This window comes from Hippocampus zosterae, chromosome 1, assembly GCF_025434085.1.
Source record: "Hippocampus zosterae strain Florida chromosome 1, ASM2543408v3, whole genome shotgun sequence".
In the NCBI taxonomy this organism is placed as follows: Eukaryota; Metazoa; Chordata; class Actinopteri; order Syngnathiformes; family Syngnathidae; genus Hippocampus; species Hippocampus zosterae.
The window spans coordinates 14,792,501-14,805,166 of NC_067451.1; the positions used below are offsets into that span (position 1 = coordinate 14,792,501).

Here is a 12,666-nt window from a genome sequence, read left to right on the forward strand (position 1 = left end):
GGGGTTGAGTTTAGGGTTAGGGGTTAGGGTTTTCGGGTTAGGTGGTTCAGGATTTAGGATTTGGTTTAGTGTAAGGGTTAGGGATTGGGTTTGGGGTTAGGGCAGGGGTGCCCATTACGTTGATCCTGATCTACGGGTAGATCTAAAACAGGTCCCAAGTAGATCCGAAGAGTGTCGAGGAGAAAAAAAACAAACAACCATTCGTGTGTCTTTGTACATGTTAGTAATATATTTTTAGTGTTGTACGCTGCACCATAATCATCCTATCAGTATCCTTTTCACAAAATAAATATTAAAAAAAATAAAATAAAGCAGGTAAATCTTGAATTTATGGTGGCCCGTGATGACGTCACTGGAAGTTGTTTGCGCTCAGCAGTCTGCAATTGCAGCTTGTGATCAGAGCTGTTGCGCTGTATCTTTTGTCGACATTATTCTCATTCAGAGTTTGCTTTGTGTACAATTTACCGAGGGCACGAGCAAAAAATAGGAATCTTGGAGGGTCCAGGGAAGCACTTTAAAACGGCGTGAGCTACGATAGTTAACAGGCTGCAAAAGTGCATCGCATGCTTCAGTTTCAGGCTGTTTCTCATCATGGCGTGTGTGTATGTGTGTGTGTGTGTGAATGTGTATGTGTACGTGTACGTGTGCATGTACGTGTATGTGTGCGTGTGCGTGTACGTGTGTGTCGGTAAGGGTAGATCCATGACGTTCATTGATCAAAAAGTAGCTCTTCGGTCCAAAAGGTTTGGGCACCCCTGGGTTAGGGTTTGTGTTTAAGGTTCGGGGTTAGGGTTCTTGGTTAGGTTTAGGGTTAGGTGGTTTAGGTTAGGATTTAGGGTTTGGTTTAGGGTTAGGGTTTGGGATTGGGGTTGAGGTTTGGGATTGGGGTTGAGGTTAGGGGTTGTATTTACCCTATCCGCCAAACCCCTTGCACTAAACCCCAACTCTAACCATAATACTTAACCCTAAGCCTTACCCTCATCCCTAAACCTTTATGGCATGTGTAAATAAACAACTCGCATTTGCACCTGTGGGCATACAGTATTTGAGTATTCAGCTTTTACCTTTAATTTTCTTGGAGAATGCTCTGAAAATACAAAATATATAAAGTACTGGGAAAGTGACATCATATTGATGCGGATGCAAAAGGCAGGTTTGCATGGACTGTATTACAGACTACATGGATGAAGAAGAATGATTCGTGAATGAGCAGACAGTTGGGTGGAAAGCGGAGGAGGGCTTGGGTCACTGAACTGATTCCTGGAATTGGAGCAGCAATCCCAGTAATGTGGCTCTCATTTAATTAATTGAGATTTAGTCGCATTTAGGAGGAATGGTCACACCCAATCCTGAAATAGTTTTATTCATTTGATTTGAAGGAGGGCACACAGACCTTCAACCCAATTGATTTCCAAATGGCTTCCTCAAACTACTCTACTTTTTTGTTGTTCATGATAGTTGCACTGTCAGACTTCCAGATAAATATAGTTCTGTGTCTTGGACCGGGCAAGACGTCACACTACAATTCCGTCAAGATTGAGTCCATTGACGCCGATGGGGAAAAGCTGCTCTCCAAGTCAACAAAGTGGACAGAGGCATTTGTGCATACTGTATGTGTTGTTTTTATGTTCAGAAAAAGCAACAACAACAAAAAAAGGCAGTATAGTTTGTCTAATTTCCAAAAAGTTTGCAAATTTTCACCACACTATTCTTGCTAATCAGCTACTAGCTTTTGCAGTTTGCAAACAGAGCAAAATACTTTCCAACATTCCTCTTTTGTTGAAGTCCTTTCTTCAATACTGTACACCACATTATGATTGTGTGCGCCGTCTTTCATCAGAAGTAAGAGTGCCCTGTCTTCCTATTGGTCAATGCCAAAGAACTGATTGAAGGACAATGCAGGAAATGTGACACTCTGCGGCAAGACGAATAAAAACTCTGACATGCCAGACGTGTGACTTTGTGGTTGTGATGTGTCCAAGACACCTTATGCCCAATAGCTGAGGATGTCACACTGCACGTGCTACGACGCATTAAAACACCTCCAAATCAGCTTTAAGACATGATGTCTATTGGCTCAAAATCAGGCTACATTTGTGAAGCCTGAACCTGTGAAGCCCTTTCAGACCTCCTAGACAAGCATCCTGTTCTGATGTGAACCTCTTGATGGTGATCAGACAGAGCAGGGTGTTATGTTTGGTAACAATAATGACACAACCTTTCCTTCAATGTCCTTATCATGTCTCCTGTATGACAGCATATATTCATCTCTATCCAGGTGGGCATGGAGAGGTTTTCTGACTTCAGGACAACAGTGGCCACCGTATTCATCCTGAATATATGGCACAAAACGTTTTGTTGTGAATGAACGTTATTTTATTTTGCTTGCTCTTGAGTTGTGCTTGCAACATGTAACTTTATCCAAACACGCCAAAATTGAGTCTCAGCTGCTGCGGTGTCTCTCTCCGCACATCGCATTGAGAAGCCCAGGACCCCATTGAAAGCATTTCGCAGTGTTACTCATCGCAACCGCAGTGTGTAGCAGGGAGCATTGAGAACCACACTGGCCACCAATACGAGAGGCTTGGCAACGAGCTATTGTGTGTGTGCACTGTGTGATTCCTACTGCAACCAGACTCGAGGAGGAGAGGATCGACCGGGCAGGTTACACGTGAATCGGCGGTGTTTTGGATTCTAGGGTGTTTGCGCAGGAAACGGCAATCCGACGCCAGTGACCGGGCAGGTGATGCTTGCTCACGTAAGGCGCACGCGTGTGCTGAGGGGCGCAGGGGATTCGACTGGAGGGTGCGCTCCACTGTTGCACCGCCTCACCGGATAACAGCGATCTCATCCTGTCTGGTCTTTCCCCGGGGTCCTCTCTTTTGATAGCGGATTTACCAGACAAATAATTTTTCTTCCTCCGTTTTTTCCCCCCTCTCAAGCCAGACGTGGGATCAAGGTCCTGAGCTTGCGTGGAGTGTTTATCATTTATTTTGATTTTGCCCCTTTAAGCGCACAAGCTGTAAGCGCAAAAGCTTTTTTCCCACCCGGAGAGGCAATGTGCCCACCCATGCGATGCTAGCCTATTAGCTGGGGGGAGAGAGAGAGAGAGAGAGAGCGGCGGGGAGGAGAGAGGGAGAGGTTTCAGTCGGGAAGTCAAGGGAAGACTAATTTACGAGTCTTGCTTTGCCTTTTAGGAAAGAGCAGAAGAGGCGGAGGGTGGTTGGCAAAGGAGAATGCAGCAGGCACATTTTTTTAAGAATGCAGGAGAAGCGGGCCGTTTCCGGTTCCTAAGCTAGGGTGCGATAGCGTGTGTGTGTGTGTGTGTGTGTGTGTGTGTGCGCGCGCGCGTGTGTGCGTGCGTGCGTGTGCGAGTGAGCGCATGTTGATTTTCGCGCGTGTACGCGGGTGCGAGTGAGAGTGTGTGTTAGCGTGTTATTGAGTGTGTGCCTCTCATCCGAGGCCAGCAGCCGTATGGGGAAAGCGGCGGCACACACAGATGGCATGGACACTTCCACAAGGTCTGCCGCTCTGCCTCTGCCCTGCCTCCCTTGCCGGAGCTTGTTCGCAGCCGTCTCTCTCTCGCAGCTCCCTCCGCCGCCTAGCAGCACTGCACCACAGCACAGGGTGACGGTATGAGGCTTGATCCAGTGCATTTCTCCATGCTGGTCATCGGGGTCTCGTTCGCCTGTTACGCCCCGAGTCTCAACTCCCTCCAGGACCAGGCGTACCGATCAGCTGTGGTCATTGAGGGCGAGGTGCGCTCCTCCCCGGAGAACGTCTCCTCCCGCGAGCCATACAGTGTGAATGTCAAAGTGCTGGACGTGTGGCCCGTCAACAGCGGCGGCCTCGAGAGGGAGCAGCTCGTCACCGTCGGGGACTTTAGTTCCGAACCCCCATGCACCACGGTGGAGAAGGACCACAGATATATCTTTTTCATGGACCCGACCGGGGAGCCCTACGTGTTCAAGGCGTCGTACGCCCCCGTGGATGCCAGTGAGCCGGACCTCAAGAAGGATGTGGAGAGAGTGTTGTGCGAGGACTGCGGTAAGTTTCAGGTGCACATGCACTGTGAGGGCCACTGGAACTGATGTAAAAGAGATGGGCTCGCGCGTGCACGTGTGGAGTCTATATCGTGTCTGCGCGTGCGTGAGCCGATTGACACTTAAATCCACCGTAACCCGGTCACCTATAATCAAATGAGAAGCATGGTAGAAAATATGCGTGTGCGCGTGTGTGCGTGCATCCTATGGATAGATATGTGTGTGTACTTGTAGAAACTACCACCCAAAGTCATTCTCCCTCCCTTCCATCCACTGCAGACTCCTGCTGACTGGCGATCAGGGCATTCTGACTCTTTGAGCATAGCCAGCAAGATCTGCACCATCACAGATTAGAGTGGAGCTCCTGTGTGTGTATGAATGTGTGTCTGTGTGCGTGTGGACAGCAAGCTTGTGTTGAGGTGACCTTTGTGTCTGTTGCTGAGGATTGTTGCCAGGGGCCAGTATATCAGATGTCAAATCATGACATGTCTCACAGTTGTGACTGCGGTGACCTGTGAGTGGAGGGTTCAGATAGGCCATCCCATTCCCGGGGTATCTGAAGTAGCATTTAGTGCCATAAAGTACTCTGTGGATGCACATCTATTGCAATGTTAGCTTTGATCATTTTGAGCCACACCGGATTTGGGCGACACCTTTGGATTGGATTCAACATAACAAGACACAAGTAACAGTTATATACTTTTATCTGTGTGGGGAAAAAAAATGAGAACCCTCTTTTCTGTTCCAGCATGAGCACATGCTTGAACAAGTATGGTAGGGGTCAAGGATCGGTGGTTCTCCAACTTTTTACAGCAAGTAACACCACAAAGTTTTACTACACTGACCAACATTTAAATAATTAAAGAAATAGGCAAAATTTTCATGAGTAAATTGAACCTCCCCAACCCCCCCAAAAAAAAGATTCTTTTGCTCGATCGTGTAACATTTTGTGCAGTTTTAATATCAACACTGCACTTAAATATGATAAATTATTTGCGTGAAGCACTCAATAAAATGCATGGCATAAAAAGTTACATCATAGCTCCACCTAAAAAAATTCTTCAGGATAACATACAAACATATTGTTAAGTTAAATAAAACTGAACTTTAAATACCAAATGCATCGTTCCAAAAAAAGTTGAAACCAGTGTAATATGATGCACATTTTAAACGTTTAACTTAGTGATTCTTTTGCATAAAACAAGAGGGAGCCCGTGTGCCACTTGTGGTACTCGTACCACACTTGAAGAATTGTTGTCTGTAATGAACCAAAATATCATCAACATACATTCCAAGGTCTTGTACAAAGTCCGGGACTGTCATAACTGCAAAAGCTAGCTACTCATTTCGATGACTGTGATTTAAACTGTGTAGCACTACGTCATCTCTCAGGTGTTTCTATACCTGAGTTGTCGTTTTCTACAAAGTATTCCTCCATTTGTGATGTCATGGTCTTTTAGTATCTTTCATTGTAACCCAAAATCGAAAATATTGTGATCATTAACAAATCGGCAAAATGCCTGTGGATACAAAATGATAGTGTGACGATCTGTTGTAAATGGCAAGTGCCTTGCGCTGACTTTTTTGTGTTGAATACACACTGTATGATTAAATAGGATTGAATTAAATCCTTGGAGGAAGTTGGAACAGGAAGGAAGTCAAACGTCTGTACAAAGAGCTCATCTAACAGCCCAGCTAACAACGTGCGGTTCTATTTTTAGCTCTGTGACATGCTAAAATGATCAAGTTATTTATTTATGACACGGCTGTTGTAATCAGGCTTCAGTGTGGGCCATATTTTTTGGCAGGGTTAGACACACACACACACACACACATCGGCAAGTAGAAACACAATCGGAAGTGGGAGACATTCTAAAGCCAGTTGAACATTACAGATGCATTCGAGTTACCAGCAGATGTACAAATATCAGAGGCATGGATCACAAATATTTGGTCAGGCCCAAATCGACAGTGTTTTCTCTTTGACAAGGAGTGCTCACTTGTGGTGTTAGTACTCCTAATGTTTTATCAATACCATCCGTACCCCAACAGAAAAATCCACGTCTGGCTGTGTTTTGTTAGGAGGAGCTCCATGGCGATCTGCAGACACACACCCTGAGCCTAACCAATCCATGCCGGCGTCGAATACCAGCAGCCAGTCACAGCCATCCCTCCGGAACACACTACAAATCATTCCTACCAGTTTTAATCCAACTGCTTGACTCTCTGTTTGTGCCTTTGGCTTTAGGAATTGATTTGTGCTTGACGGATTTGATTATGTTCATGAGACTTAGGGAAAGGTGCATATTGTAGTCAAACAAACAATACCCATCCATATCCCCGTCATTTGCCTTTCCCAGTAAATTTGATGTCTCCTGAATGAAGTCAAATCCACACCATGTGCAAAGCCAATCATTTGCCTACAAATTGGAATAATCCAATGTTGCAAATCCTTCAAGAGAACTTGTAAAAATGTCTCTCTCTTTCTTTATTACATACTAAGTACATTGTAGAAAGCATTACAAAAACTCTCAATAAATGTTGACATTTCCATCATCTGCAGAAAACTGAGGTACAGACCACTTGCCGTGACAAATCAATAAAACAATACCGAGTTTTGTTGTGCATTTAATGGAATGGTATGAGTGCACAGCTAGCTATCTATCTATCTAGCTATCTATCTAGCTATCTATCTAGCTATCTATCTAGCTAACTATCTAGCTCGCTATCTATCTAGCTAGCTAGCTACAGTATCTAATGTCTTTAATGGGGTTTAAAGATAAGATAAGAAAACGTTTATTTGTGTCACAATGGAGAAATTCCCAATTTACATCAGCAAAATTATGAAAGAGAGAAAGTAGAAGACAATAAGTATATATTTAAATATAAATATAGAATATAACATTTAAATATAAATTTAGGCCAGGGCTATCAGGATTCCCCGCACCAAACTCATCTATTCATGCGATTATTGACCTTGCTTTGTAGACTGGGGCACAGTCATGCAATTGGAGAATCAACGAATCATACAAAATGTCTTAGTAAGAGTCGGTATTTTCGAGAACAGGCCATCAACTGAATGATGAATGAATTGGTCAAGTGGTCTGTCTGAATCCTTAAGTCCATGCAGTTGACTTGCAAAATCCACACCCATCGAATCTTACAGGCAGCAGCCTGACAGAAGGCTTCTCTGATCATTTTTGTTGACATTCCTTTTGAGGTACATTGACAGATTCTTCCGAAAATAGCTTATCCGAAATATTCATAGCCAAATATTCCTGTCACCGATTCTGTATCAAGTGCTGCTGCATACCTCCACACTGAAGCGCTCTCTCCACTTTTCCTGCCTCTCTCTTTTTTGCTGGAGTTGGAGTGGGTTTCAACTTAAGACTGACCGGCTGTTTGTCAGGAAAATTGAGGAGTGGAATATTCAGAGGATGAGGAACAGTCTGTTGCCTTGACAAGATAAACAGACGCAGTTATGAATAGCATTGTAACGCTGATAATAGCCAACATTTTATCAAGAGAAAAGATCAATAGCATTACTCTCATCCCAAATAATAATTTTGCCATACCCACTGCAACAGGGCAGATGTGACTTCTTGTTAATGGTTGGGGAAATTCATCAGCAAACTGCACCAGGTGTCTGATGTTTGAAGAGTGCTTTTTACAGAAGACATTCAGAACCTTCCACAGATCAAAAAGGATTTAGATCAGGGCTGAGAGGAGGCCACTTCAGAATCGCCCAATGTCTTGTTCTGAGCCATTCTTGGATGGTTTTAGCTGTGTTTAGGTCATTATCCTGTTTCAAGACCCACGACCTGTGACTGAGACCAAGCTCTTTGAAAATGGACACATTTCTGTCAAAATACATGATAGTCTTGAGATTTCATTGTGTCCTGCACAGATTCAAGATACCCACGGTCATATATAGCAAAGCAATCACAGAACAGTGGTGTCCTCCTTGGTCATCTCCCATGCAGTCCACTTTGGCTCAAACAACGGATGGTGCGATCTGACACTGATATAGCTTTACCTTGGAGTTCACCTTTAATTTCTTTAGAGGTTGTTCTCGGATCTTTTGTTACGATTTGTACTATCCATCGCTTACGTTTCTCATCAATTTTCCTCCTGCTGGCATGAAGAGGGAGGTTAGCTACTGTCGCTTGGATCTTGTAAATTTCCCCAGTGTGGGACAAATAAAGGATATCTTATTCTTACATCAGAATCAGAATCAGACTCATCTTTGTTGGCCAAGTATGTAGAACACACAAGGAATTTGTCTCCGATAGTACAGGCTACACAAGTATCATCATAAACTAGGACATGACAAATAAGTATGGAAGGACATTCTGTAATGTAAGGGTACAGGTTGTGGGGTGGTACCACCCAATGACAGCTGTGAGACAATGTGCAAAGTATCAAGCAGAGCTAAAGTGATCAATGGTAGAATACAATACTATAATAGTTGATCAGTTGGTGCAAAAAAAATCGTTGCACCATTTTAAAGTGACCAGAAGCAGTATTTGTAGTACAAGTGTGCAATAGTGCAGATGCCCTTGTATTGTCCCTAGTATTATCCTTGTTTTTGTCATTTTCGTTACGCGCTCCCGAGTATTACATTTCTGAATAATATGCGCAACTGCAGTCAGGGGAACATCTAGCTACTTAGAAATGTTTTTTATAGATTTTACCTTTACTCTGATCTCTAATTTGATTTTTAATCTAAAACAAATCTCGCATCACTTCCTCTTGTCCATGTTAATTATGCTACACACTATGAGGCATCTTCTCCGGGTTGCACTTAAGTCAATTCACACATGACAGACTTAGGGCCATATTCTCTGCTAAACTTGGAAAAATGGCGCTGCTGTGCAATTTTGGGGCTGAATGGGAGAATCTACGCAGCCCAAAAAGTGTATTGCAGTGCACTTTTTCTGACTTAAACACCATGGAAAATGAGCCCCGCTGTCACCAAACAGCACAGTGACTACTTGTCATTCTTTCAATAGGCCATCGGAATCACAAATTTCAAGACACCTCTGATTGTTGTTTGAGGACACATGGTTGAATATGTCCTTCCGGTCCAATTATTTACAATTTTTGTCTGTTTCAATACTCTGTTTTAAAAATAATTCTGTTGAACCACATTTTAAAAGTAATGCCAGATTTTCGCTGGTTAATTTCCAGTACATTTTCATTTATTATTTCTATATATTTTTTTTCTTTCATGAAATGTACAGTGTGTAGAATTTTGTGTCTTCAAGTGGCGAACTAATAGAATGCAATGACCTGACATGCACTCGCAGTAAAGTGTCTCAGCGGTAAACCTACCACTAATTTCTTCAGCAGAGATGCAAGGAAAATATAATCCAAACGACTTCTATTTCTTTAAGTGACGGAGTAAGTGCATGGAATTTGTTGCACACGCTGTACTCATGATGTTGAGGAACTACTGCATGTTCGCTAGGTTTGTACAATTACAAAAAATTAATTTACATCGATGTGGCAGAACACATTTTTTTGCATATGATTGAAATTAATTGCGTGTTTTTGAAATCATGAACATTGACAAAATCAACACGTTTTTACTACTGTCCCTTTAAAAGGGGTACTGGCAATTTTGTCCACATATTCAAAAGACCCTGACTTACAAGCCGCCAATCAAGCTTCCAGTGTGTGCACATATTCAGAGCAGGTCTTTATGCTATCTTGGCTTCAACTTGCATCAGTGTACTTATCACCTGCAGGGCAGAATCACTTTGGCATTGATCTCAGAATTAGGAGAACAATACTGTGTTGCAGCAGCATGTCAAGACATTTCTTGCAAAAGCAGTTTTATCCAAGCCAAGACCACACCCTTGACCAGCTTTCATTAATATTTTCCCAGACACATTTTTGGGGAACTGTTGTCTATGTACTTCAGGCAGTGAGGAGGGGGTAGTCATTGTGACAATATAACCCCCCCCCCCCCCCCCCCAAAAAAAAGCAAGCTGCAATAATAACATCTTAAATAAAGGTGGCACTCAGTCTGACGCACATACTGAACATCAATGGGAATAAATATCCCTGAGGAGGTTGACTTGGCTATAAGCCTGTGTATGTGTGGATCTTTTCTGAGAGGTCTGTCACATCTGCCTCGTTGTTGCCTTATCTGTGGCCATTTCAGACACTCTGTTTCTTTCTCTTGAATCCTCCTCTATCTCCTTCTGTCTCTCATTCTGCCCTTGCTCCAGCCGAGCACAATAGCCCCCAACCTGCATACACACTGCCATGCCAGTCAGCTGTTGCTGCTGTGCTGCAGATGCCCTAGTGTTCTGTCATTAGCGGGGAGATCTGGGGCTGCTATAAATTATGCATAGGGAATAACAGAATGCTGAAGATTTCTCCCCTCTGTTGCGGATGTGTCTGTAAGACAACCTGACCATTGTATAGAGTGTGCCTATGCTTACATTCCCTGTTACATTATACCTATCATTTTAGATTAGCACACATCTCTGTTGCTCATTTCGCTGATGACTGCCTAACTTGTGTTCTTGTCCTTGGTTATCTTGCGTGTATGGTTGTGTGTGTATCTGCATATGTGTGTGTCCTTGGTCGTGAATAATGTATCGGCACTCATCTTTTTCCAAGACTCAGCCTCGACAGAAAGCTCATGCCTCTTAAAGGGGCCGACTCAGTGCCACATGTCTTAGTTTGTGAATGAGGGAGGTCTTTTTGAAACCGTGAGCGCACACACCAGTGCTCGTGCACTGCACACACCACCCACACACTGATGTGGCAGGTGCCTCACTATATCAGCAAAGTGCATCTTTTCAGCCAAGATGGATTTGCTCCTAGCTTCTCATTTAAGATTTTTTTTTCCATAGTGGAAGTGCACACGACATTTAAAATTCAATAAACACACATTAAAATTAAGAGAGTTACTATTTTTGGCAGAGCATTTAAACAAACTTTTCCCGTGTATAAGATGCCCCTCCTTTGGTATTGCAAAATGGACACGATATTTGGCATATGTCTTAAAAAGTTTGGCTTGCAACAAACTATGGTAAGATTTGATATTTAGAATTAAGTTGACAAGTGATAATTTCAACTGTCACGACACCATTGCTGACTGTTTTGTGCTTTGGAGCAAGGCCTTTAACTCATGCTTCTGGGGTGATCATCGTTTTCAGCCATTTTTAGCTGAATGCTGCAGGTGGTCTACATTACTTGAGCAATAAAAGAAAAAAGCTAAAACAATCACTTTTTTTCTTCATCCAGATACTTTAGGTACAGAAACGTGGGCTATCATTATTGGTGTTTGATTGTGACAAGTGTTGCATCTTCTACCAGGTGAAATTCGTTGCTCTCTGTGGCTACACAGTAAGCGGTGGCACGTTTGTTCATCAATCTCATTTTAAATCAACTTCACACATAGTAATTGTATTGGATAGAAATTTGGAAAACCCTTGTGAAAAGGAAAAGTATCTTGTAGATGCAGAATCTTCTAACACATAGGTGTCAAAGTCAAGGCCCGGGGGCCAGACCTGGCCAGCCACATCATTTTATGTGGCCCGCGAAAGCAAATCAAGCATATCGTGTTCCATGATACTTGCTAAAGTCTGAACCAAAATTTCACGTTGTAATATGTAATCCACAATAAGAGTCTAATGACTTCTACATTTTAAAACTAGTTATTCATCCATTTGTTGTGTGCTGTGTATGTAATATGTGGAGGTGATTAAACATTTATAATGGTTTTCCAAAATTCATAACGGCCCTCCTAGTCAAACCGTAACTACAATGTGGCCCGCAACAAAAATTAGTTTAACACCCCTGTTCTAACACCTTCTACAAAACAATTGATACGGTAAGGCTTTTAAGGCCTTTTTACACTACACTGCTTTCTTGGTGTTCGGCACAGGGCAGTGCATTCTTACCCATATTTGTAAGTTGCTTGTGTAGCAGCCAACTGGGATGTAGATCGGAGAATTTTCCTGTTGGAGGCAATTGTTGTTAGCTCGCTGAAAACACTCTGCCAGCCCCCTCTCCTATTTGATAGAACCTCCTGACATCAGCACAACTCGAACAGAACATTTTTCCATTTGAGTGTGTGTCGCAGCGCAAGGCAACAAGGCATTCCGTCCTCACACCCTCATATCACAACTGTGTGAAACTGGGCCCCCAACACACACATAATTTCAGGAGGAAAGTCTGTTTCGTTTTTGCTTCATTTATGCTGGATTGTGCCGTGAAAACTTTTGTTTGTACTACTATGGTTTTATAGATATTACGACTTCAATTTTTGATGAAGTTACCCAGCCCTCCATCTACTACGAAATCAATCTGAAATGGGCCCATTTGTTTGTGCTTTGTTTGCACTGTTTTGTCCTGTAAAAACTTCCATTTGTGCTGCTGTCGTTTCTCTGTTATTAGGGATTATTTTCAGGGGTGGGGGCGCATTAGTAAATTTTGCCAGTCCACTGTATATTCAAATGTGTAACATCCATGTAACAGTAGCAGCACAAACGAAAGCTTTTAAAGCACAAACCAAAACAAATCATTTGTTCTATTTTGGTCTATTCGGATTAGATTGGGGGCTAGGCGAACTCTGGATGACCTAAAAATTATCTGTCAAAAC

At 42.9% G+C, this 12,666-nt stretch overlaps 1 protein-coding gene across 5 annotated transcripts in view; it reads left to right on the forward strand.

Annotated features, from left to right (window-relative positions):
- The first annotated feature begins 2,433 nt into the window (after positions 1-2,433).
- The window catches only part of LOC127604436 (pro-neuregulin-2, membrane-bound isoform-like), a 42,583-nt gene continuing 32,350 nt past the window's right edge, over positions 2,434-12,666 (forward strand). For 2 of the 5 annotated variants that reach the window (XM_052071486.1, XM_052071497.1), the window contains exon 1: positions 2,447-4,047. In XM_052071486.1, coding sequence (XP_051927446.1) covers positions 3,636-4,047 — 412 coding nt within the window. In that variant the 5' untranslated portion in view covers positions 2,447-3,635. Of the gene's footprint in view, positions 4,048-12,666 lie in introns of all 5 variants that reach the window. The other 3 variants (XM_052071508.1, XM_052071475.1, XM_052071468.1) reach the window with 3 other exon arrangements.